The 26734-nt window shown below is 40.0% G+C and overlaps 1 protein-coding gene across 1 annotated transcript in view; it reads right to left on the reverse strand.

Annotated features, from left to right (window-relative positions):
- The window catches only part of LOC115167580 (synaptotagmin-7), a 116708-nt gene that overhangs the window by 16795 nt on the left and 73179 nt on the right, over positions 1–26734 (reverse strand). Inside the window, exons 5-6 of the mRNA XM_029722153.1 lie at positions 24769–25122; positions 21559–21684 (exon numbers count right to left, since the gene is read on the reverse strand). Coding sequence (XP_029578013.1) covers positions 21559–21684; positions 24769–25122 — 480 coding nt within the window. The remainder of the gene's footprint in view (positions 1–21558; positions 21685–24768; positions 25123–26734) is intronic.

Below are 26734 nucleotides of genomic sequence, written 5' to 3' on the forward strand. Positions count from 1 at the left end.
TCACATGATAAATCATTTGCATTTTACATAACAGAACCAAATATAATAGCATAGCATAGTAAGCCTATAACGATACTGTTACACCAAAAACACTTCCTCATTTCTAATGACATTTTAGGATGGTTAGCTAAAGTTGAATAGTCACAGCGTGCGCCACTAAGCAGGTTATACTGTATGCTTTGATTGAAACAAATTACAAGAAAGGCTAATAGTTTGTTAAAATCATCTGCTCTAATTCTCTCACAAAACAGTCATTGAAGAAGCTCTACATGCGTATTCCCATGAAACTGATTGAGATCAAATGATCTGCATGCAGACGCAGTTTGGACATTTCCCCAGTAAAACGTGAACAATTATCATTAACGATTGACAGTGATGATGGACTATTTTGAAATGACATATGCCTAACTTGGTGATCTCTCTGCATTTGTAGGTAGGGCCCGGCCAGTAAGAAAACATTTGACTGTTAGTCTACGCATGTTGTATACGAAGCATGTGACGAATAAACATATAAACTAGATCCTTTTCTTGAGACAATATGTGTGGGCATAGGGCAGACGTTGCAATTGGAAGATGCATTTTATGCATATTCTATAATATTATTCAGTAGGCTATATCTGTTGGTACAAACTTTGATTGAGAAGTTATGACGTCATTTTTTAACAGATTGTTGCACTCACACACCTAAACAACAGCACTACACCACTGTAGTAGACTAATATTGAGGGAGGTTATGTGTGTGGTGGACCGCTATAAACATCATAGGAGAGCTCTGATGGGCTCTGAGTACTGATGGGAAGCCAGCGAATTATGAGCTAATGTACAGTAATGACTAGACCATTGATATGAGCTAATGTAAAGTAAAGACTAGTCCATTGATATGAGCTACTGTAAAGTAAAGACTAGTCCATTGATATGAGCTACTGTAAAGTAAAGACTAGCCCATTGATATGAGCTACTGTAAAGTAAAGACTAGTCCATTGATATGAGCTACTGTAAAGTAAAGACTAGCCCATTGATATGAGCTACTGTAAAGTAAAGACTAGCCCATTGATACGAGCTACTGTAAAGTAAAGACTAGCCCATTGATACGAGCTACTGTAAAGTAAAGACTAGCCCATTGATATGAGCTACTGTAAAGTAAAGACTAGTCCATTGATATGAGCTTCTGTAAAGTAAAGACTAGTCCATTGATATGAGCTACTGTAAAGTAAAGACTAGCCCATTGATATGAGCTACTGTAAAGTAAAGCCTAGCCCATTGATATGAGCTACTGTAAAGTAAAGACTAGTCCATTGATATGAGCTACTGTAAAGTAAAGACTAGCCCATTGATACGAGCTACTGTAAAGTAAAGACTAGCCCATTGATACGAGCTACTGTAAAGTAAAGACTAGCCCATTGATATGAGCTACTGTAAAGTAAAGACTAGCCCATTGATATGAGCTACTGTAAAGTAAAGACTAGTCCATTGATATGAGCTACTGTAAAGTAAAGACTAGCCCATTGATATGAGCTACTGTAAAGTAAAGACTAGCCCATTGATTTGAGCTACTGTAAAGTAAAGACTAGTCCATTGATATGAGCTACTGTAAAGTAAAGACTAGTCCATTGATATGAGCTACTGTAAAGTAAAGACTACTCCATTGCACTCCATTGCTCTCCTTCCCTCACAAATTCAATGGTTATATAATTCATCCTTTTGGGGTTGGAGTAACCATGGTTACCAAACTGTACACTCCCACCGAAGGTTGTATGATATCGTGATTATATTTTCTAGGGGTACGGCCAGGTAACCATTACCTCCCATAAGAAGATAATAGAATCCAAGGCAATCTAAACCTCCTGTGGAGCAGGGACAGGGACAGTAGGCCACATTGTCATCAGGCCCCTTGACCTCAGTCATGCCTACTCATCCTCTCTCCAAACCCAAATACCACCGTGCCCCTAGGGGGGTGAAGATGCCATGGTGCAAACAGCTGATTCACTGGAAAAGTCTATAGGAAAACTGTAGAATCACCCCCCAGCTGTACCCTGCCCTCACACAACAGGCTCTGACAGAACATGAACCTTCTCCTGGACTAACTCCTCTGCCCAATCCCCTCGCAACACCTCAGACTGTTATAGAACAATGACTCTCCCCCAAGAGATACTGTACATTTTGGTATTACTATTCCAAATTTTACTCTGGTCTTAATACAGCAATGACAAATGATTTGCACTGTCATACACATGACCTAATACGACAAATACCGAAACACACACCCAATACTTTAGATAAAATACATCCCCTGAGGATCGATGCTGTAATCCCTAGCCAGATCCTGACACCCGAACCCTGACCATATGACCTTAAACCCAGGTCAGAGAGCCTAACCTATCCTCCCATTAATTAGACCAAGCAGCAGGTCCCATTCCAGGGGACAGAGAGGGGACTTTTATTCACTTGCTAGGGACACCATGACAAGCTGAGAAAGAGACGTAGAGAAAATACATAAATAACTCCTGCACACACAATTCCTCTGTGCATACTTACTGTCAACGTTTTGGTGTACAACCTTTTCCAACCTTTTTCAAGGCCTTGAAAAAGGAGGTGTACCAAAATGTTGACAATAAATATGCAGAGGTAAAATCGTGTACACTGGAGTTATTCATATTTTTTCTACAATGTTGATTTTGGTGCCGTAATTCCCTGCTCCACAAACAAGAAAGGCGAGTAGTGTTAACTGTTCTAAAGGTGAGAAAGAGAACCTGGACCTGATGACATACTGTGAAACAAACACATTCTGATGTGCATATCTTTGTATATTGTGTTGCAGGGGAGCATACAATGTTATGTCATCTACTTGATAAATGCCTTTAGATGCTTCCTGATTTTATGAAAGGGGCAATACCAACAAAGCAATACCAACAAATCAAAGGATGCACTGAGACTTCTTGAAGTGTAACCAACCAGAGGGAAGGAGAGTGTTGTGGGGAAAGATAATTGAACAAAGGTAGATTAAAGAAGTTTGAAATGGAAATGAAGTGTCCCTCATCTCTAACATTTTTTTAATCTTCCATTATATGGAAGTTAAATAGAAGTTATAAACAAATGACTGCGTAGCCTCATATGTGGAAAACTGACATTTCCCGAAATATTTCATTGTGTTCTCTACTTTAATACAATGGAGTTAGATAGAGTTAATGGAGTTAGATGGAGTTAAATAGTTAATGGAGTTAGATAGAGTTAGATAGTTAATGGAGTTAGATGGAGTTAATGGAGTTAGATAGAGTTAATGGAGTTAGATGGAGTTAGATAGTTAATGGAGTTAGATAGAGTTAGATAGTTAATGGAGTTAGATGGAGTTAGATAGTTAACTTTTTAGGGTATAAGGGGCAGTATTTTTGATTTCGGATGAAAAGCGTGCCCAGAGTAAACTGCCTAATACTTGGACCCAGAGTCAAATATGTGCATATTATTAGTAGATTTAGATAGAAAACACTCTGACGTTTCTAAAACTGTTTGAATGATGTCTGTGAGTATAACAGAACTCATATGGCAGGCAAAAACCTAAGAAAAATCCAACCAGGAAGTGTGGAAATCTGAGAATTGTAGTTCTTCTTTTGAATCCCTATCGAAACTACAGTGTCTGTGGGGTCACGTTGCACTTCCTAAGGCTTCCATTGGCTGTCAACAGCCTTCAGAAAGTTTTTCCATCATTCTCCTGTTACTGGGCAGAGAATAGTAGCTCAGTCAATGATTGGACTGCCTATGGACAAAGGGCTTGGTGATGCGAGCCCGACAGCACGACCCTCCTTCTTTTTCTTCTTGAATGAATACACTATTGTCCGGTTGGAATATTATCAACGTTTTATGTTAAAAATACCCTAAGGATTGATTGTAAACAACGTTTGACATGTTTCTACGACCGGTAATGGAACATTTTGACTTTTCGTCTCTGGTACTGCGCTCGCGCGTTATGCCTTTGGATAGTGATCTGAACGCACAAACAAAACGGAGGTATTTGGACATAAATACGGAGTATTTCGAACAAAATGAACATTTCTTGTGGAAGAAGGAGTCCTCGGAGTGCATTCTGACGAAGATCAGCAAAGGTAAGACAATATTTATAATACTAATTCAAAGCTTTGTTGATGCCAGAACTTGGCGGGTAGCTGTACAGCTTGCTTCGATGGCTGAGCTATGTACTCAGAATATTGAACAATGTGCTTTCTCTGTAAAGTTATTTTGAAATCTGACAAAGCGGTGGCGTCAAGAAGTAGTGTATCTATAATTTTTTCAATAACTGTTGTAAATTTTATCAACGTTTATGATGAGTATTTTTGTAAATTGATGTGCACATTCACCGGAAGTTTTGGTGGGAATACATTTTATGAACATCACGCGCCAATGTAAAATGCTGTTTTTGGATATAAATATGAACTTTATCGAGCAAAACATACATGTATTGTATAACATGAAGTCCTATGAGTGCCATCTGATGAAGATCATCAAAGGTTAGTGAATATTTTAGCTGTATTTTTGGTTTTTGTGATGCATGTCCTTGCTTGGAAAATGGCTGTGTGGATTTTCTTGTGAAGTTCATGTCCTAACATAATCTAATTTTATGCTTTCGCCGTAAAGCCTTTTGAAATCGGACAATGTGGCTAGATTAACGAGAGTCTTATCTTTAAAATGGTGTAAAATAGTTGATTGTTTGAGAAAATGAAATTATGAGGTTTTTGCTGTTTTGTATTTTGCGCCATGCTATTTCACTGGCTGTTGAATAGTGTAGGTCGGTCATGTCCAACTTAGCCCAGAGAAGTTAATGGAGTTAGAGTTAATGAAGTTAGATGGAGTTAGATAGAGTTAATGGAGTTAGATAGAGTTAATGGAGATAGATGGAGTTAATGGAGATAGATAGAGTTAATGGAGTTAGATAGAGTTAATGGAGTTAGATAGAGTTAATGGAGTTAGATAGAGTTAATGGAGTTAGATAGAGTTAATGGAGTTAGATAGAGTTAATGGAGTTAGATAAGAGTCAATGGAGTTAGATAAGAGTTAATGGAGTTAGATGGAGTTAATGGAGTTAGATGGAGTTAGATAGAGTTAATGAAGTTAGAGGGAGTTAGATAGAGTTAATGGAGATAGATGGAGTTAGATAGTTAATGGAGTTAGATAGAGTTAATGGAGTTAGATGGAGTTAGATGGAGCTAATGAAGTTAAATAGAGTTAATGGAGTTAGATGGAGTTAGATAGAGTTAATGAAGTTAGATGGAGTTAGATGGAGTTAATGAAGTTAGATGGAGTTAGATAGAGTTAATGAAGTTAGATGGAGTTAGATAGAGTTAATGGAGTTAGACAGAGTTAATGGAGTTAGATGGAGTTAGATAGAGTTAATGAAGTTAGAGGGAATTAGATAGAGTAAATGGTGTTAGATGGAGTTAGATTGTTAATGGAGTTAGATAGAGTTAATGAAGTTAGATGGAGTTAGATAGTTAATGGAGGTAAATGGAGTTAATGGACTTAGATAGAGCTAATGAAGTTAGATAGAGTTAATGGAGTTAGATAGAGTTAATGAAGTTAGATAGAGTTAATGAAGTTAGATAGAGTTAATTAAGTTAGATGGAGTTAGATAGAGTTAATGGAGTTAGACAGAGTTAATGGAGTTAGATGGAGTTAGATAGAGTTAATGGAGTTAGATGGAGTTAGATTGTTAATGAAGTTAGATAGAGTTAATGAAGTAAGATGGAATTAGATAGTTAATGGAGGTAGATGGAGTTAATGGACTTAGATAGAGCTAATGAGGTTAGATAGAGTTAATGGAGTTAGATAGAGTTAATGAAGTTAGACAGAGTTAATGGAGTTAGATGGAGTTAGATAGAGTTAATGGAGTTAGATGGAGTTAATGGAGTTAGATAGAGTTAATGGAGATAGATGGAGTTAGATAGAGTTGATGGAGTTAGATAGAGTTCATGAGTTAGATAGAGTTCATGGAGTTAGATGGAGTTAGATAGAGTTCATGAGTTAGATAGAGTTCATGGAGTTAGATGGAGTTAGATAGAGTTAATGAAGTTAGATGGAGTTAATGGAGTTAGATAGAGTTAATGGAGTTAGATGGAGTTAGATAGAGTTGATGGAGTTAGATAGAGTTCATGAGTTAGATAGAGTTCATGGAGTTAGATGGAGTTAGATAGAGTTAATGAAGTTAGATGGAGTTAATGGAGTTAGATAGAGTTAGATAGAGTTAATGGAGTTAGATGGAGTTAGATGGAGTTAGATAGCGTTAATGGAGTTAGATGGAGTTAGATAGAGTTAGATAGTGTTAGATAGAGTTCATGGAGTTCATGGAGTTAGATAGAGTTAGATAGAGTTAATGGAGTTAGATAGAGTTAATGGAGTTAAATGGAGTTAGATAGAGTTAATGGAGTTAGATGAGTTAGATAGTTAATGGAGTTAGATGGAGTTAGACAGTTAATGGAGTTAGATAGAGTTAATGAAGTTAGATGGAGTTAGATGGAGTTAATGGAGTTAGATGGAGTTAATGGAGTTAGATGGAGTTAGATGGGGTTAGATGGAGTTAATGGAGTTAATGGAGTTAGATGGAGGTAGATGGAGTTAATGGAGTTAGACAGAGTTAATGGAGTTAGATGGAGTTAATGAAGTTAGATGGAGTTAGATAGTTAATGGAGTTAATGGACTTTGATAGAGCTAATGAAGTTAGATAGAGTTAATGGAGTTAGATAGAGTCAATGAAGTTAGATGGAGATAGATAGAGTTAATGAAGTTAGATGGAGTTAGATAGAGTTAATGAAGTTAGATGGAGTTAGATAGAGTTAATGAAGTTAGATGGAGTTAGATAGAGTTAATGGAGTTAGACAGAGTTAATGGAGTTAGACAGAGTTAGATAGAGTTAATGGAGTTGGATGGAGTTACATTGTTAATGAAGTTAGATAGAGTTAATGAAGTTAGATGGAGTTAGATAGTTAATGGAGGTAGATGGAGTTAATGGACTTAGATAGAGCTAATGAGGTTAGATAGAGTTCATGGAGTTAGATAGAGTTAATGGAGTAGATAGAGTTAATGAAGTTAGATAGAGTTAATGGAGTTAGACAGAGTTAATGGAGTTAGACAGAGTTAGATAGAGTTAATGGAGTTAGATAGAGTTAGATAGAGTTCATGGAGTTAGATAGAGTTCATGGAGTTAGAGTTCATGGAGTTAGATAGTTGTTCATGGAGTTAGATAGAGTTCATGGAGTTAGATGGAGTTAGATAGAGTTAATGAAGTTAGATGGAGTTAATGGAGTTAATGGAGTTAGATAGAGTTAGATAGAGTTAATGGAGTTAGATGGAGTTAGATGGAGTTAGATGGAGTTAATGGAGTTAGATGGAGTTAGATAGTTAATGGAGTTAGATAGAGTTAATGGAGTTAGACAGAGTTAATGGAGTTAGATGGAGTTAGATAGAGTTAATGGAGTTAGATAGAGTTAATGGAGTTAGATGGAGTTAGATAGAGTTAGATAGAGTTCATGGAGTTAGATAGAGTTCATGGAGTTAGAGTTCATGGAGTTAGATAGAGTTCATGGAGTTAGATAGAGTTAGATAGAGTTAATGAAGTTAGATGGAGTTAATGGAGTTAGATAGAGTTAGATAGAGTTAATGGAGTTAGATGGAGTTAGATAGAGTTAGATAGAGTTCATGGAGTTAGATAGAGTTGATGGAGTTGATGGAGTTAGATGGAGTTAATGGAGTTAGATAGAGTTAGATAGAGTTAATGGAGTTAGATAGAGTTAGATAGAGTTAATGGAGTTAGATAGAGTTAGATAGAGTTAGATGGAGTTAGATGGAGTTAATGGAGTTAGATAGAGTTAGATAGCGTTAATGGAGTTAGATGGAGTTAGATAGAGTTAGATAGAGTTAAATGGAGTTAGATAGAGTTAGATAGAGTTAGATAGAGTTCATGGAGTTAGATAGAGTTCATGGAGTTAGATAGAGTTCATGGAGTTAGATAGAGTTCATGGAGTTAGATAGAGTTAGATAGAGTTAATGGAGTTAGATGGAGTTAGATAGAGTTAATGGAGTTAGATGGAGTTAGATAGAGTTAGATAGAGTTAGATAGAGTTAATGGAGTTAGATAGAGTTAATGGAGTTAGATGGAGTTAGATAGAGTTAGATAGAGTTAGATAGAGTTCATGGAGTTAGATAGAGTTCATGGAGTTAGATAGAGTTCATGGAGTTAGATAGAGTTAGATAGAGTTAAATGGAGTTAGATAGCGTTAATGGAGTTCATGGAGTTAGATAGAGTTCATGGAGTTAGATAGCGTTCATGGAGTTAGATGGAGTTAGATAGAGTTAATGGAGTTAGATAGAGTTAATGGAGTTAAATGGAGTTAGATAGAGTTAGATAGAGTTAATGGAGTTAGATAGAGTTAATGGAGTTAGATGGAGTTAGATGGAGTTAATGGAGTTAGATGGAGTTAGATAGAGTTAGATAGAGTTCATGGAGTTAGATGGAGTTAGATAGAGTTAATGAAGTTAGATGGAGTTAATGGAGTTAGATAGAGTTAATGGAGTTAGATGGAGTTAGATAGCGTTAATGGAGTTAGATGGAGTTAGATAGAGTTAGATAGTTAACCTGTTTGGTATAGGGGGCAGTATTGAGAATTTTGGAAAAAATATGTTCCCATTTTTAACTGCCTCCTACACCAACTCAGAAGCTAGAATATGCATATTATTGTTCAGGTTTGGATAGAAAACACTCTGAATTTTCTAAAACTGTTTGAATGGTGTCTGTGAGTATAACAGAACTCCTATGGCAGGCAAAAACCTGACAAGGCTTCAAGCAGGAAGTACCCTGTCTGACAAGGAGTCGTGCGTCTTACCTCTTTTTATTGAAAAGTAAGGATCTTAGCTGTAACGTGACAATTCCCAGGGCTCCAATAGGCTCTCAGAGCCCGCGAAATAACTGAAGGTTTACGAGGGAACCTCAGGTTGAAATATATTATCGCCTTTTGTAAGTGGATGCTCGGAGGACCTTTCAATGATGCGCGTGCATGAGTCGCTTCTGAGGAGAAATTTTATTCGGCTGTTTAGGCTCAATGCATACTCCCGGTCGGAATATTAACACTTCTCTATGACATAAATGGATAGAGTTAATGAAGTTAGACAGAGTTAATGGAGTTAGATGGAGTTAGATAGAGTTAATGGAGTTAGATGGAGTTAATGGAGTTAGATAGAGTTAATGGAGATAGATGGAGTTAGATAGAGTTGATGGAGTTAGATAGAGTTCATGAGTTAGATAGAGTTCATGGAGTTAGATGGAGTTAGATAGAGTTAATGAAGTTAGATGGAGTTAATGGAGTTAGATAGAGTTAGATAGAGTTAATGGAGTTAGATGGAGTTAGATGGAGTTAGATAGCGTTAATGGAGTTAGATGGAGTTAGATAGAGTTAGATAGTGTTAGATAGAGTTCATGGAGTTCATGGAGTTAGATAGAGTTAGATAGAGTTAATGGAGTTAGATAGAGTTAATGGAGTTAAATGGAGTTAGATAGAGTTAATGGAGTTAGATGAGTTAGATAGTTAATGGAGTTAGATGGAGTTAGACAGTTAATGGAGTTAGATAGAGTTAATGAAGTTAGATGGAGTTAGATGGAGTTAATGGAGTTAGATGGAGTTAATGGAGTTAGATGGAGTTAGATGGGGTTAGATGGAGTTAATGGAGTTAATGGAGTTAGATGGAGGTAGATGGAGTTAATGGAGTTAGACAGAGTTAATGGAGTTAGATGGAGTTAATGAAGTTAGATGGAGTTAGATAGTTAATGGAGTTAATGGACTTTGATAGAGCTAATGAAGTTAGATAGAGTTAATGGAGTTAGATAGAGTCAATGAAGTTAGATGGAGATAGATAGAGTTAATGAAGTTAGATGGAGTTAGATAGAGTTAATGAAGTTAGATGGAGTTAGATAGAGTTAATGAAGTTAGATGGAGTTAGATAGAGTTAATGGAGTTAGACAGAGTTAATGGAGTTAGACAGAGTTAGATAGAGTTAATGGAGTTGGATGGAGTTACATTGTTAATGAAGTTAGATAGAGTTAATGAAGTTAGATGGAGTTAGATAGTTAATGGAGGTAGATGGAGTTAATGGACTTAGATAGAGCTAATGAGGTTAGATAGAGTTCATGGAGTTAGATAGAGTTAATGGAGTAGATAGAGTTAATGAAGTTAGATAGAGTTAATGGAGTTAGACAGAGTTAATGGAGTTAGACAGAGTTAGATAGAGTTAATGGAGTTAGATAGAGTTAGATAGAGTTCATGGAGTTAGATAGAGTTCATGGAGTTAGAGTTCATGGAGTTAGATAGTTGTTCATGGAGTTAGATAGAGTTCATGGAGTTAGATGGAGTTAGATAGAGTTAATGAAGTTAGATGGAGTTAATGGAGTTAATGGAGTTAGATAGAGTTAGATAGAGTTAATGGAGTTAGATGGAGTTAGATGGAGTTAGATGGAGTTAATGGAGTTAGATGGAGTTAGATAGTTAATGGAGTTAGATAGAGTTAATGGAGTTAGACAGAGTTAATGGAGTTAGATGGAGTTAGATAGAGTTAATGGAGTTAGATAGAGTTAATGGAGTTAGATGGAGTTAGATAGAGTTAGATAGAGTTCATGGAGTTAGATAGAGTTCATGGAGTTAGAGTTCATGGAGTTAGATAGAGTTCATGGAGTTAGATAGAGTTAGATAGAGTTAATGAAGTTAGATGGAGTTAATGGAGTTAGATAGAGTTAGATAGAGTTAATGGAGTTAGATGGAGTTAGATAGAGTTAGATAGAGTTCATGGAGTTAGATAGAGTTGATGGAGTTGATGGAGTTAGATGGAGTTAATGGAGTTAGATAGAGTTAGATAGAGTTAATGGAGTTAGATAGAGTTAGATAGAGTTAATGGAGTTAGATAGAGTTAGATAGAGTTAGATGGAGTTAGATGGAGTTAATGGAGTTAGATAGAGTTAGATAGCGTTAATGGAGTTAGATGGAGTTAGATAGAGTTAGATAGAGTTAAATGGAGTTAGATAGAGTTAGATAGAGTTAGATAGAGTTCATGGAGTTAGATAGAGTTCATGGAGTTAGATAGAGTTCATGGAGTTAGATAGAGTTCATGGAGTTAGATAGAGTTAGATAGAGTTAATGGAGTTAGATGGAGTTAGATAGAGTTAATGGAGTTAGATGGAGTTAGATAGAGTTAGATAGAGTTAGATAGAGTTAATGGAGTTAGATAGAGTTAATGGAGTTAGATGGAGTTAGATAGAGTTAGATAGAGTTAGATAGAGTTCATGGAGTTAGATAGAGTTCATGGAGTTAGATAGAGTTCATGGAGTTAGATAGAGTTAGATAGAGTTAAATGGAGTTAGATAGCGTTAATGGAGTTCATGGAGTTAGATAGAGTTCATGGAGTTAGATAGCGTTCATGGAGTTAGATGGAGTTAGATAGAGTTAATGGAGTTAGATAGAGTTAATGGAGTTAAATGGAGTTAGATAGAGTTAGATAGAGTTAATGGAGTTAGATAGAGTTAATGGAGTTAGATGGAGTTAGATGGAGTTAATGGAGTTAGATGGAGTTAGATAGAGTTAGATAGAGTTCATGGAGTTAGATGGAGTTAGATAGAGTTAATGAAGTTAGATGGAGTTAATGGAGTTAGATAGAGTTAATGGAGTTAGATGGAGTTAGATAGCGTTAATGGAGTTAGATGGAGTTAGATAGAGTTAGATAGTTAACCTGTTTGGTATAGGGGGCAGTATTGAGAATTTTGGAAAAAATATGTTCCCATTTTTAACTGCCTCCTACACCAACTCAGAAGCTAGAATATGCATATTATTGTTCAGGTTTGGATAGAAAACACTCTGAATTTTCTAAAACTGTTTGAATGGTGTCTGTGAGTATAACAGAACTCCTATGGCAGGCAAAAACCTGACAAGGCTTCAAGCAGGAAGTACCCTGTCTGACAAGGAGTCGTGCGTCTTACCTCTTTTTATTGAAAAGTAAGGATCTTAGCTGTAACGTGACAATTCCCAGGGCTCCAATAGGCTCTCAGAGCCCGCGAAATAACTGAAGGTTTACGAGGGAACCTCAGGTTGAAATATATTATCGCCTTTTGTAAGTGGATGCTCGGAGGACCTTTCAATGATGCGCGTGCATGAGTCGCTTCTGAGGAGAAATTTTATTCGGCTGTTTAGGCTCAATGCATACTCCCGGTCGGAATATTAACACTTCTCTATGACATAAATGGCATAAAAATTGGTTTTAAACAGCGGTTGACATGCTTCGAAGTACGGTAATGGAATATTTAGACATTTTTGACACGCCAATGCGCCATGCGCGACACCGCGAAGAAGCATTCTAGAACTCACGAACAAAACGTCGCTGTTTGGATATAACGATGGATTATTTGGGACCAAACCAACATTTGTTATTGAAGTAGAAGTCCTGGCAGTGTATTCTGATGAAGAACAAGCAAGGTAAGAACATCTTTCTTATAGGAAATGTGATTTTGGTGGATGCTGACCTGGGTGGGTATCTAAATAGCTAGCCCTGTAATGCCGGGCTATGTACTTAGATTATTGCAAAATGTGCTTCATCCGAAAAGCTATTTTAAAATCGGACATATCGAGTGCATAGAGGGGTAATGTATCTATAATTCTTAAAATAATTGTTATGCTTTTTGTGAACGTTTATCGTGAGTAATTTAGCAAACTGTTAGTAAATTCACCGGAAGTTTGCGGTGGTTATGCTTTTTCTGAACGTCACATGCTAATGTAAAAAGCTGGTTTTTGATATAAATATGAACTTGATTGAACAGACATGCATGTATTGTATAACACAATGTCCTAGGTGTGTCATCTGATGAAGATTATAAAAGGTTAGTGCTGCATTTAGCTGTGGTTTGGGTTTATGTGACATGATATGCTAGCTTGAAAAATGGGTGTCAGATTTTTTCTGGCTGGGCACTCTGCTGACATAATCTAATGTTTTGCTTTTGTTGTAAAGCCTTTTTGAAATCGGACAGTGGGGTTAGATTAACGAGATTCTTGTCTTTAGCTGTGAAATAGTCATATGTTTGAGAAATTGAAGTTATAGCATTTCTAACGATTCAAAAATCGCGCCACTGGATTTCAGTGGCTGTTACGTAGGTGGGACGAGTTCGTCCCACATGTACTAGAGAGGTTAATGGAGTTAGATGGAGTTAATGTAGTTAGATGGAGTTAGATAGTTAATGGAGTTGGAAGGAGTTAGATAGAGTTAGATAGTTAATGGAGTTATATGCAGTTAGATAGTTAATGGAGTTAGATAGTTAATGGAGTTAGATAGTTAATGGAGTTAGATGGAGTTAGATAGTTAATGGAGTTAGATGGAGTTAGATAGTTAATGGAGTTAGATAGTTAATGGAGTTAGATGGAGTTAAATAGAGTTAATGGAGTTAGATAGTTAATGGAGTTAGATAGAGTTAGATAGAGTTAGATAGAGTTCATGGAGTTAGATAGAGTTCATGGAGTTAGTTAGCGTTAATGGAGTTATATGGAGTAAGATAGTTAATGGAGTTAGATAGTTAATGGAGTTAGATAGTTAATGGAGTTAGATGGAGTTAAATAGAGTTAATGGAGTTAGATAGTTAATGGAGTTAGATGGAGTTAGATAGTTAATGGAGTTAGATGGTTAATGGAGTTAGATGGTTAATGGAGTTAGATGGAGTTAAATAGAGTTAATGGAGTTAAATAGAGTTAATGGAGTTATATGGAGTTAGATAGTTAATGGAGTTAGATGGAGTTAAATAGAGTTAATGGAGTTAGATGGAGTTAGATAGTTAATGGAGTTAGATAGTTAATGGAGTTAGATGGAGTTAAATAGAGTTAATGGAGTTAGATGGAGTTAGATAGTTAATGGAGTTATATGGAGTTAGATAGTTAATGGAGTTAGATGGAGTTAAATAGAGTTAATGGAGTTAGATGGAGTTAGATAGTTAATGGAGTTAGATAGAGTTAGATAGAGTTAGATAGAGTTCATGGAGTTAGATAGAGTTCATGGAGTTAGTTAGCGTTAATGGAGTTATATGGAGTAAGATAGTTAATGGAGTTAGATAGTTAATGGAGTTAGATAGTTAATGGAGTTAGATGGAGTTAAATAGAGTTAATGGAGTTAGATAGTTAATGGAGTTAGATGGAGTTAGATAGTTAATGGAGTTAGATGGTTAATGGAGTTAGATGGTTAATGGAGTTAGATGGAGTTAAATAGAGTTAATGGAGTTAGATGGAGTTAGATAGAGTTAATGGAGTTATATGGAGTTAGATAGTTAATGGAGTTAGATGGAGTTAAATAGAGTTAATGGAGTTAGATGGAGTTAGATAGTTAATGGAGTTAGATGGAGTTAAATAGAGTTAATGGAGTTAGATAGTTAATGGAGTTAGATGGAGTTAGATGGAGTTAATGGAGTTAGATGGAGTTAGATAGAGTTAATGGAGTTAGATGGAGTTTGATAGTTAATGGAGTTAGATGGCGCTAGATAGAGTTAATGGAGTTAGATGGAGCTAGATAGAGTTAATGGAGTTATATGGAGTTAGATAGAGTTAGATAGTTAATGGAGTTATATGGAGTTAGATAGAGTTAATGGAGTTAGATGGAGTTATATGGAGTTAGATGGAGTTAATGGAGTTATATGGAGTTAGATGGAGTTAATGGAGTTATATGGAGTTAGATAGTTAATGGAGTTAGATGGAGTTAATGGAGTTATATGGAGTTAGATAGTTAATGGAGTTATATGGAGTTAGATAGTTAATGGAGTTAGATGGAGTTAATGGAGTTATATGGAGTTAGATAGTTAATGGAGTTATATGGAGTTAGATAGTTGATGGAGTTAGATAGTTAATGGAGTTAGATAGTTAATGGAGTTAGATGGAGTTAGATAGTTAATGGAGTTAGATGGAGTTAGATAGTTAATGGAGTTAGATAGTTAATGGAGTTAGATGGAGTTAAATAGAGTTAATGGAGTTAGATGGAGTTAGATAGTTAATGGAGTTAGATAGAGTTAGATAGAGTTAGATAGAGTTCATGGAGTTAGATAGAGTTCATGGAGTTAGTTAGCGTTAATGGAGTTATATGGAGTAAGATAGTTAATGGAGTTAGATAGTTAATGGAGTTAGATAGTTAATGGAGTTAGATGGAGTTAAATAGAGTTAATGGAGTTAGATAGTTAATGGAGTTAGATGGAGTTAGATAGTTAATGGAGTTAGATGGTTAATGGAGTTAGATGGAGTTAAATAGAGTTAATGGAGTTAAATAGAGTTAATGGAGTTAGATGGAGTTAGATAGAGTTAATGGAGTTATATGGAGTTAGATAGTTAATGGAGTTAGATAGTTAATGGAGTTAGATGGAGTTAAATAGAGTTAATGGAGTTAGATAGTTAATGGAGTTAGATGGAGTTAGATAGTTAATGGAGTTAGATGGTTAATGGAGTTAGATGGTTAATGGAGTTAGATGGAGTTAAATAGAGTTAATGGAGTTAGATGGAGTTAGATAGAGTTAATGGAGTTATATGGAGTTAGATAGTTAATGGAGTTAGATGGAGTTAAATAGAGTTAATGGAGTTAGATGGAGTTAGATAGTTAATGGAGTTAGATGGAGTTAAATAGAGTTAATGGAGTTAGATGGAGTTAGATAGTTAATGGAGTTAGATGGAGTTAATGGAGTTAGATGGAGTTAGATAGAGTTAATGGAGTTAGATGGAGTTTGATAGTTAATGGAGTTAGATGGCGCTAGATAGAGTTAATGGAGTTAGATGGAGCTAGATAGAGTTAATGGAGTTATATGGAGTTAGCTAGAGTTAGATAGTTAATGGAGTTATATGGAGTTAGATAGAGTTAATGGAGTTAGATGGAGTTATATGGAGTTAGATGGAGTTAATGGAGTTATATGGAGTTAGATGGAGTTAATGGAGTTATATGGAGTTAGATAGTTAATGGAGTTAGATGGAGTTAATGGAGTTATATGGAGTTAGATAGTTAATGGAGTTATATGGAGTTAGATAGTTAATGGAGTTAGATGGAGTTAATGGAGTTATATGGAGTTAGATAGTTAATGGAGTTATATGGAGTTAGATAGTTGATGGAGTTAGATGGAGTTAATGGAGTTATATGGAGTTAGATAGTTAATGGAGTTATATGGAGTTAGATAGTTAATGGAGTTGGATGGAGTTAGATGGAGTTAATGGAGTTAGATAGTTAATGGAGTTATATGGAGGTGGAAATGATGAGTTTGGTAGAGCCGAACATCTTTCTGTGTTCTCTTGATAATATCATTCATAGCAGGCAAGCCTCCATGAGATATGCATGATATGAGCATCTTCATACTATTATTGGAGAGAAACAGTGGTGCTTCACTGCAAAAACAATTGACTTGCTTAAGTATCAAATACAGGTCCCCAAACAGGCTGAGACCAAGACACGTTTTGCATTTTGATTACATACAGTGTATGTGAATCTCTGGAGTGTCTATTTTCCTGTGTCTATGTGTCCCTACTCCTTTTTCGCCATCTCCATATCTGTGTGTGAGAGTGTGTGTGTGTGTTTGCTGCCCACAGGGGAATCTCATTCCCCTGTTGTGATATTCAGCAGTGATGCAGATGTAACCCAGCCAGACTGCCTGGGCAGACAGTCATCCACCCTGACAGAGGACCGGAGCTCTGACATCATCCCATCAGAGCGCCAGTCAACACCCCCAGGGGAAGCACGATTAGATGAATAAAGAGATAGAGAGGTAGAGGGAGGGAAAGAAAGGGCTGACAAAGGGAGGGATGGTAAGTAAAGGGTTAATAGATCAATTAGATCAAGGGAGGAAGAGAGACTGCATGAGAGGCAGCGAGAGACAGTGAGAAAGAATGAGAGATGGAGAGATGGATTGAGAGGAGGCCGGGTTGGTGTTGTAGAGGGCAGCATGATGGAGGGAGGACATGGAGGTGAGGTGGAGTGGGAGTGAGGGGTGGGTTCTAATGATGGGAGAGGGGGTGGAGTGGTGAAAACATGAGAGATGAGTTGTATCCATAAACATACAGTATATGGGCATGCTGATCATACAACACCCCAGGAGAGCAGTGCAACACAAGCACAGGTCCCCAGGCTGTGAAGGATGAGGCCTGAGCTCTGGTGTCAGCCCACTCAGCGCAAATCAGCAGGCCACCTCCCTCCGCTCCAGCTTAATACAACTAATGGAGCCATCTACTATATGTTGTCCAGCTAACTGCTGTTTGAATACTACTGAGTTTTCCTGATTGGTTGGTACCTCTGTGAATGCTGGTAGATGCTTCAACTGATCTTTAAACTCCCTCTTATTGCACAAACACTAATAAACTAAAGAGATGGTAGTGATGTCATTTCCTCCTCATATCTCACTTAGATATTGATTAAGGTGAATTTATGCTGCGCTTTTTTCCACACAGGACTTCCGAAGCAGATTTCTCACTGTTTTTCATCAGATTATAGAACTGTGCTTTCCTTTAATCAACTTTGTGTTCCGACTCAAACGTCTCAGCAAGGCATGGTGAATGACTTCCTGAGACAGAGCTGACATTTTATCAAAATAGCTCTTTTGTGCTGACCTATATTGCTGTTCCCAGCCAATCAAGTTTCCCTGAGCTAGCTCCAGAGGCGGCCATGGAGACCGTTGCCAAGCCAGAAGAGTAATTATAAGTTTTGACTCAGTTTGATTACAGGCCAGATGAAGAAACTCTGGCTCCTAGGAGTTGGTGGTCCAGGCTCAAAGAGCATGGAGCGTTGAGCTCCTTATTTACGTGTTCTCTGTGTGTCTGTGTGTCTGGGGGCTAGCACTGTCATGCTACAGCAGATTTGATTTCTGAGATGGTAATGATATTGAGCTGCCATGATAAAACTCTGTAGCTACTGCATGTTGGTGGGAGGGTCAGTCCAGTGACTCCAGTCAGCCGTGAGGCTTAAGGCCTCTGACAGAATGGACCTCAGCCACCAGTGCATGACTCAATGACCACAACTTCAATAACCAGCTTTAAGGTATAGCCTACAGAATACTGTATTCACTCTTTGGACCGAGTCTTTACAATAAAAACACTTTCTGGATCAGATATCATATCTGTAAGAATGGCATCGTCAGAGAACAGTACAATGCTCAATAGAAGCAGCTGCAGTAGCATGCTTTAGAGTCAGACAACATTGGGGTTAGACTACTTTGTGGAGCATCACTAATCTCTCAGCACAACTTTTTCCAGACTACTAATATTTACAAATGACTTCCAGGATAATTTCATTGTTTTCCTCCCTCATCTCCTTGTGGATAGAGCTTGGTTATCACTGGCTTTAGAGTTGTGCTGTAACACTATGATTAGTTTCTAATTGAGCTGCCATAGCAAAAGAAACAGAGATTACGCTGCCTCTAGTTTATGCTTCTCACGAAGCTTTGATTACCTGCTTCTAAGCATCTGAGTGCACACTCCTGTCTCCTGAGAATGAGCCAAGGCATATCATTCTCCATCCATCTGAATAAAGATTCTCTCTCTGCCCAAAATAGATAATATTCCGTTGTACTCAGTTCTACAGGGATAAACAAGACTGGTCTCACGGATGCAGCAGAACATATTCTCCATTTGAGAGAATGATTAACCTTCCCTCTCCACCAATGACCCCCTGTCTATGCAAGGACATCCTATTCTAATATACAGTAAGGTGTGTGTATGGACGGAGGGTATATGCTTTGTCTGTCAATGTCAGTTTCCACCCTTTCATCTGATCCTGTATGTGTATTTATTCATCTCATTGACCTGTATGTGTCTAGGCATCTGAATGGTTCCATTTGTCTTTGAGTGAATACTTCTGTCTTTTTAGCAGTGAGTGTACATTTCTCTAGCAACCTGAGAGCAAAGGTTTCTCTCTTTGTCTGACAGCATATGTGTGCTCTCTCTCTCTATCACACACACACACACACACACACACACACACCACACACCACACACCACACACACACACACACACACACACACACACACACACACACACACACACACACACACACACACACACACACACACACACACACACACACAGGGATCATCCATTTCCATCATCTTCAGTCTGCTGGGATCCATCATAAGGCCAGGGGCAGGCAAGGCAGGGGCAGACAAGGCAGGGGCAGATAAGGCAGGGGCAGGCAAGGCAGGGGCAGGCAAGGCAGGGGCAGACAAGGCAGGGACAGACAAGGCAGGGGCAGGCAAGGCAGGGGCAGACAAGGCAGGGGCAGGCAAGGCAGGGGCAGACAAGGCAGGGGCAGACAAGGCAGGGGCAGACAAGGCAGGGACAGACAAGGCAGGGGCAGGCAAGGCAGGGGCAGACAAGGCAGGGGCAGGCAAGGCAGGGGCAGGCAAGGCAGGGGCAGACAAGGCAGGGGCAGGCAAGGCAGGGACAGGCAAGGCAGGGGCAGGCAAGGCAGGGGCAGACAAAGCAGGGGCAGGCAAGGCAGGGGCAGGCAAGGCAGGGGCAGGCAAGGCAGGGGCAGACAAGGCAGGGGCAGGTAAGGCAGGGGCAGACAAGGCAGGGGCAGGCAAGGCAGGGACAGGCAAGGCAGGGGCAGGCAAGGCAAGGGCAGACAAGGCAGGGGCAGACAAGGCAGGGGCAGGCAAGGCAGGGGCAGGCAAGGCAGGGGCAGACAAGGCAGGGGCAGGCAAGGCAGGGGCAGACAAAGCAGGGGCAGGCAAGGCAGGGGCAGGCAAGGCAGGGGCAGGCAAGGCAGGGGCAGACAAGGCAGGGGCAGGGGCAAGCAAGGCAGGGGCAGGCAAGGCAGGGGCAGGCAAGGCAGGGGCAGACAAGGCAGGGGCAGACAAGGCAGGGCCACTGGGACCCACACAGGGGTAACTAGAGAGACTGAGAGATGGACAGAGATGATGATGGAAAGTGGTTATTCATTGTGGAAGGACAATAGACAAGTTGTGCCTCACACCAGATCGCTGTGATTACAGACTGGTGTTTAACAGGTATCCGGCCAGGAAGAGGGAGAAGATGAGCATGCAGGCATGCCTCCACACCGTGACTGCAATGTAGGCTTTTCAAAGCTGAACAGGTCATAACCGTGGCATGACCGTGAAATACAATTAGCATGACCACGACAGGACAAACCCACAGGCCAATACAGCACAATAGCGTTCCTTCAGAACAAAATTCGTATGTATTCTGACCGCTGCATAGAACTCCATCTACCATCGTTCATATTTTGTTACTTTTAGAACTCAGTACAAAGGAAATGTGGAAATTCCAGGAGGCATTACAAATGGTATTGAAATCATAAGATGCAGTACAAAATAGTCTACATCAGAGAAATTCAGTGAAAACGAACTATCGTCTGATGAATATAAGAGCTGTTCTATTGCTCATCTGGGACAGAAATGTACTGAACGCTACCATGAAAAAGCACTCACTACTACACCATCTTACACAGTAGGACTCCTTACCCAATAATAGGGATTTATGTACAGTCCACTACCCATGAGGGACAGGAGGCAAGCAAAGCACTCAAGTCCTGAGAACGTTTTAGGTGATAACACGGCAGCCTATCTAGCTGTTAGCTCACCACAAGAGTTGCTCTGGTTCCTATTTCCTGTTAGCGTGTTTGTCTCTGACAGCTGTTGGGGAATGCATATGGAGTCGGTGGCAGAAGAAGGGTTAGCATATTTTTAGACAGGCATTTCACACGGGGGGACCACACTCCTGAATAATGAGTCCGCCCCCACCATGCTCCCTGCTGAGGAATGCAGATCAAACCCTCTTCGAGCTGGCGAGGAAGAGAGGGAGGCAAACAGGCTAACCAGGGTGAGGCAAGATGAGAGGGATCATGAAAAGAACAAGGGAGCATGAAAAAGGAAAGCTGGAAAAACTGAGGAAACAAAGCCAAAGCTGACTTAGAATGGCAAAAGTAAACAAACACGTTGCGGTAAGGCTAGGACCAATGAAGTGGGACAGGATGTAGACACATAGTTAACACTTGATGAAAGGACATTCTAGTGTTATTACCTGCTAATTCCTATTTCAACCATGAGAGGGAATTGGGGAATGGTTGATTGGCTGGGATCAGAGACATGGTGAGCAGAAGCTTGTTGAATATGTAATAAAGCTCATTACTTCCTGCTACCTTCTCAGAGTGACTATATCTAATCCTGATACTAATGTACTAACTCCGGACTCTCACAGCAGCAAGACACTGAAACCAACCAATCAGATGCTTCTGTCAGACATCCAATTACAGCGTCCCCATTGGGTCGCTATAGGCTCCCTCTCACTGTGAATCATGCCGATCACACAGCAGCTTCAAAACTGGACCACAAGGATCTGCTCTGAACCTCTGAACATAACACACACTGCTGAGAAGTCTACACCAACTATTTTCCTTCAATCTCTCTTATCTCACTTCACCAGGGCTTTATCTCCCAACTCACTCACGCTTTCTTTCTTTCTTCCTTTCTTTGTTTCACACTCTCTCTCTTTCTCTTCCTTTCACTCTTTTGTTCGTAGGCTGGCTGGTACCTTGATTTGTCCGGTGGAGTTGAGTTTTCTTGGCATGCTGGTGCTTCCTGTAGATCTGGGAGGTTGGCGAAGTCATCTTGTTCAGCCAGCCCGATCGCTAGAGACAGAACAACCATCTTCCCCTCGCTGCTCCACACAACACACACACACACACACACACACACACACACAACAACACACACACACACACAACGAGTACAGAGACAGAGTAGAGACAGGTAGTTCAAAAAACTGTAAAGAGGAGAGGAAGGTCAAGGTGATATTGATTGGTGAAACATTTACATATTATCACTTGGATTGATACAAAACCTCATCCTTAAAACATTTAATTGAACCCAAGCTGTTGTAGACACAGATTGTTTACTTTCTGTGAGCTTGGAAGTGTACCGTGTTACAGGCTTTAGTCATATTGAAGTATGCTTAAGTCTGAAAGGGCCAGGCACACAGTGCTCTTAACAAGCAAACATTCACACACTCCTTCTCTCTCTCTCACACACACACAGACACACACACACACACACACACACTCACACACACACACTCACACACACTCAACACAACACACCACACACACACACACACACACACACACACACACACACACACACACACACACACACACACACACACACACACACACACACACACACACACACACACACACACACACACACACGCAGCTTCCCCTAAGGGATCCTCTTCCCCGGATTGTGTAAAGCTGTGAGGTGAGTCACTGTTTCCCTGGACCCTGTCCTGTCTAACTCTTTCCATCATTCTCTTCCTTCCCTCACAGGGCCTTTACATAACACATTCCTGACCCCTGTTCAACAAAACCCACTCTGACCCTCACTGTTCTCTAATCATCTTCGGTCTTCCTGCACAAGAATATCACAACATATTGTCTTTGGGGGACAAACTGGTAGTGTGTAGTTAATAGTAGTAGTAATCATATTTTAGTGCAGTCTGTGAGGAGGCTGAAGATGTTTTGCTCCATGTCCAGCTACCTAAATGACACATGGAGTCTGTGCATCATACAGCTATTCATCACGATGTAAAAATGTATTAGCATTCATCCTGCTTGTGCTTTTCCTCCCTCTTATAGCAGTTTCTCTTTCCCTCCATCTTTGACCCAAATATTTTATTTTCATGTAATTTCTATTTCTGCCATTCTACAGTCTCTCTCTCTCTCTCTCTCTCTCAAAATGACATTTATCAAAAGAACACGACCGCCTGCAAAAAGATTAACGCAACCATACTGATGTCTTGAGTCGAAGCAGACAAACCAGAAATGCTGTCTGTGTTTTAAAATCCAAGTAGATCAATACACGTTCTTTACAGTCACTAAATCATGATGATCAAAATAAAGTACTATCCAAGGTGGTAGTTCACCAAACCATTTCATTCACGTTAAATCAAATATCCTTCCTGATGAAAAAAAAAATACATTATGTGCAGGATTCATTCATCGGTATCATCACAATCCAATTCCATGTATTCAATACAAAGGTTGGTTTGCTCATAGTTTTGCAGACTTTCCATTGGAGCACAGAAACACAATAAGGAAAGGTGAATACAATAGAGGAACACAACTCCTATGAATTTATAGGCCTAAATCCACACCAAAGCAAAGCTCTATCATGGAAGGTCACAATGTTGGAGAAAAAAGTAACCCAAATTCATTCTCTGTATCTCTGCATATCCGCAATATAAAAAAATCATAACAATTAGACAGTCCGCATTGCCTAGATCTTTCCATTACCTAGCTCTTTCCACCTCTTCCCATCCTCCCATCCCTCAGAGCCTGGTCCCAGTCCAGAAAGAATCATGTTTACAGGGACTGTGGGCAAGGCCACCTCTCCCTCCATGTTCCACATATCTGCCCTGCCTTTATTGAGCGATGATTCAGTGAGGTGGTCACTGGTCTGGGGCCTGTGTTAATGGGCCAGAGAGACTCAAGTGAAGGGCAGGGTGTTTCGGGGTGTCCGCAGGCTGCCCTACACAGCCTCAGACATCCATCATCGTCCACACACACAGGAGGAGAAGGAATCAATGTTTTGTTTACCAAACAAATGGTTCATCCCCAGCCAATCATTTCAATACCAGATTCATTGGAAAATCGGTGACACCATGAAATGTGTCAGGAGATTCTGGCCTCCAGATCGCTCCTCCACCTACAGTAGATCTACTCTCTCCAATATGCTGTGAGGGGTCTGTGAAGTACTGAAGTTCTGCTGACTGCAGGGTAATACAAATAAAAGTTTTACTGTTTTGTACAGTGGTTGATGACTAATTATTCTGGGAACCTTAAAGTGTACGGTGAAAAGTACATTTAGTGGTACATTTGGTGGTACATTTGTCACATTTAGCTTTATCATAGAATATTGTAAAAGTTATAGCTAAATTGAATTAGGAAGTGGTTGGTTTTCATCCATATCCACACAGTGAATTGAACTCTCTCTCCACCTCAACAACTCCTCCTCGTCTCCTTGGGTTTAACCTTCATCCTATACCCCCTCTTTCCATCTTTCACACACTACTCCTCTCTACCTTTATCTCTCTCTCTATCTAATAGTGACAGTCCATCGTGGGAGTAATGATGCTGTAGACAGGAGATCAATGCAATGTAGAGTTTCTACATGCTGCTGCTTAACCCCTGCACCTATGTTGATGCACACAGGCTATACATGTGATATATATATATATACACACAGACACACACACACACACACACACACACACACACACACACACACACACACACACACACACACACAGTAAAGACTTCAGAGTATGGTATGCAGCTGCAGCATAATTATTAGCTCAAATAGTTTGTCCCCTACCCTCAGGTAGACAAGTGTGACCTATGCAAAGATAATGACAGACACTAAAGACACTGAAGGGCATACAGACAGAGTAACCAAGAACAATGCATCAATTACACAACATATTAAAGTAATGCCCAAAGACAAGAAGTTAAAATATGTCATTACAGCTATAGTACATGGCTTAGGCTTGGCATTTTGGGAGTGAATCTTACAGTATATGAAACTCTTTAGGACTATTACCTGAGGAGAAGGGGGGAGATTTGATATAATAAGGACAACACAGTGAGGTTAAGAAAGCCCATAGAGACAGACAGAGGACAGTGCAGACAGGTTCAGAATAGAACCAAGAGCAGAATCTAGAACATTCCCAGATCAGCAGACTCACAGGAAAGACTTGACATCCAGTCCTCTGTTGCGGATCTGTCCCATCATGTGGTCCCAGCTGCCTGGGTTGGACCTGGAGCGTCCTCCTCCTGCTCCTCTGTACCGGGAAGCACCTGTCCCCGCCGGACTCCCCCGCACCCCCCGCGGGCCTCCCCGGTGCCCCCCGCCCCCGGGCCCTGTGTGCAGCTGGCCCAGGCTCTGGGAGGTGGCTGGGGGGTCATTGGGGCCTGGAGGGGGCTGGTGGCTGAGAGGCTGCTGGAGACTCTGCTGTCGCACCAGGGGACGAGGACGGGCTGCTGCAGAGGATGGAATGTGCTCCAGGGTAGAGGCGGCTGAGAGGGAGGGGTCCCCAAAACTGACCAGACAGAGTAGCAAGGGAAGAGAGGGTAACAAGGGTTTTGCAGGGGTTGCACGTGAGAGAAGAGGGAAGGAGAGGGACAGATGAGAAGGATAGTGGTAACCAGAGAGATAGACAGAAGAGATACATAATTGGAAAATAGGAGATACAGAGGGAGAGTGATGGTGTGAGTACAATACAAGTACCAGAGGGAACAAAAATGAGGACGGGCCCAGAGAGTTCAACATAGACAAAGGAGGGTATGGAGAGATGAAAAACAGGAAATAGAGCATTGTCAGGTTAAATCAGTTTAGCAGTAGTCATACAGTTGTAGAAGATGCTTGTATGTGAGTGTCTGACAGTCTGTGGGTAGGCTTGTGTTTTTGACAGTGCTCAGCCCAACACCAAACAGATGCTAACAGCCTTTATCTCTATTTTCCTCCATCCACTGCTCTTACCCTTTTCATGTCACTTTTCTCCCTGATTTACCTTGACCTCTTCCTCCTCCTTTGTATCCATCTTTTTTTCATCCCATGAATCTGTCCTCCTCTACCCCATGATGACATTACACTAGCCTCCTAGCTACCTCTCACACTATGCTGCTTCTCTTAGGTCAACAGGTCTTTGTTAGCTCTATTCATCTTGCCTGCCTTACCCACCAGTTCAACCCATTCCTCTGATCAAACAACCCTCTCCCCTCCCTCAAACCCCTCTGTCTTTCTAATCATCCACCTGCTTTTACACTAGTTTAATAGTGCTTCCCTACTCTCCCCCTTCAATTTCTGCCCTTCATGACTACTGTAAGCTCTGGCTAAACAGCCTCTGTCTTAGGCTAGTGCAGCGCTGGAGGATTTACAGCCTTTGGCTGTGTTGGCTGTGCTCTTCAGTGGGCCCTGGGCTAGCTCCACAGCGCTGTAGTAATTCTACTGGAGAGCACCAGAGGCAGGCCCCCGAGGGGAGGGATTTGTGGACCAGATTAATACCAGTCATACTTCAGCATTTTGCCCCCCCCCCCCCACTTCCCACATGGCCTTTCAGATAGCTCACATACAGCTCAGGACAATGTGTTGACTGAAGATGGGCTGTGGTTAGTGAGAATGAGTGTTACAGTCATTATATGAATGGTCAGTGGGTATGGAAGTGTCTTGGGATGGGCTTATGGAATGTGCTAATAGCGATTACAGCACATTTGATGAGTGTACGGACGTTGCTTTAAACATTCCAGAAAATCTACAAGTGCCATCAGATTTGATTGGATTGTATATAATATAAGACATTAGGTTGGTTTGATTGAAGTTCATCAGTATCATGCTTTCCCACTCTCTCTGTTCACCTGTATCACCACTGCCTAAATCATCCCTCTCACTCATCTCATCCAAAGTATTATCATTGGACCTTTCATATGGAATAAAGAATCTAAAGAATGAGGTAGGGAAGAAATAATATGGATGGATGCATTAAGTATGAAAGATAGGGATACGCTTACAAGCTATCAGTGACAAGAGAAAAATATAACAATATAAATAATAAATGTGACTCAGAGATAGAAGTGTATCTATGAAAGCAGCAGGTCATAGATAGCAACATCAAATAAAAGTCTTTCAATAAAATAATTCCACTCTGCTCCTCC

This window comes from Salmo trutta, chromosome 29, assembly GCF_901001165.1.
Source record: "Salmo trutta chromosome 29, fSalTru1.1, whole genome shotgun sequence".
Lineage (NCBI taxonomy): Eukaryota > Metazoa > Chordata > Actinopteri > Salmoniformes > Salmonidae > Salmo > Salmo trutta.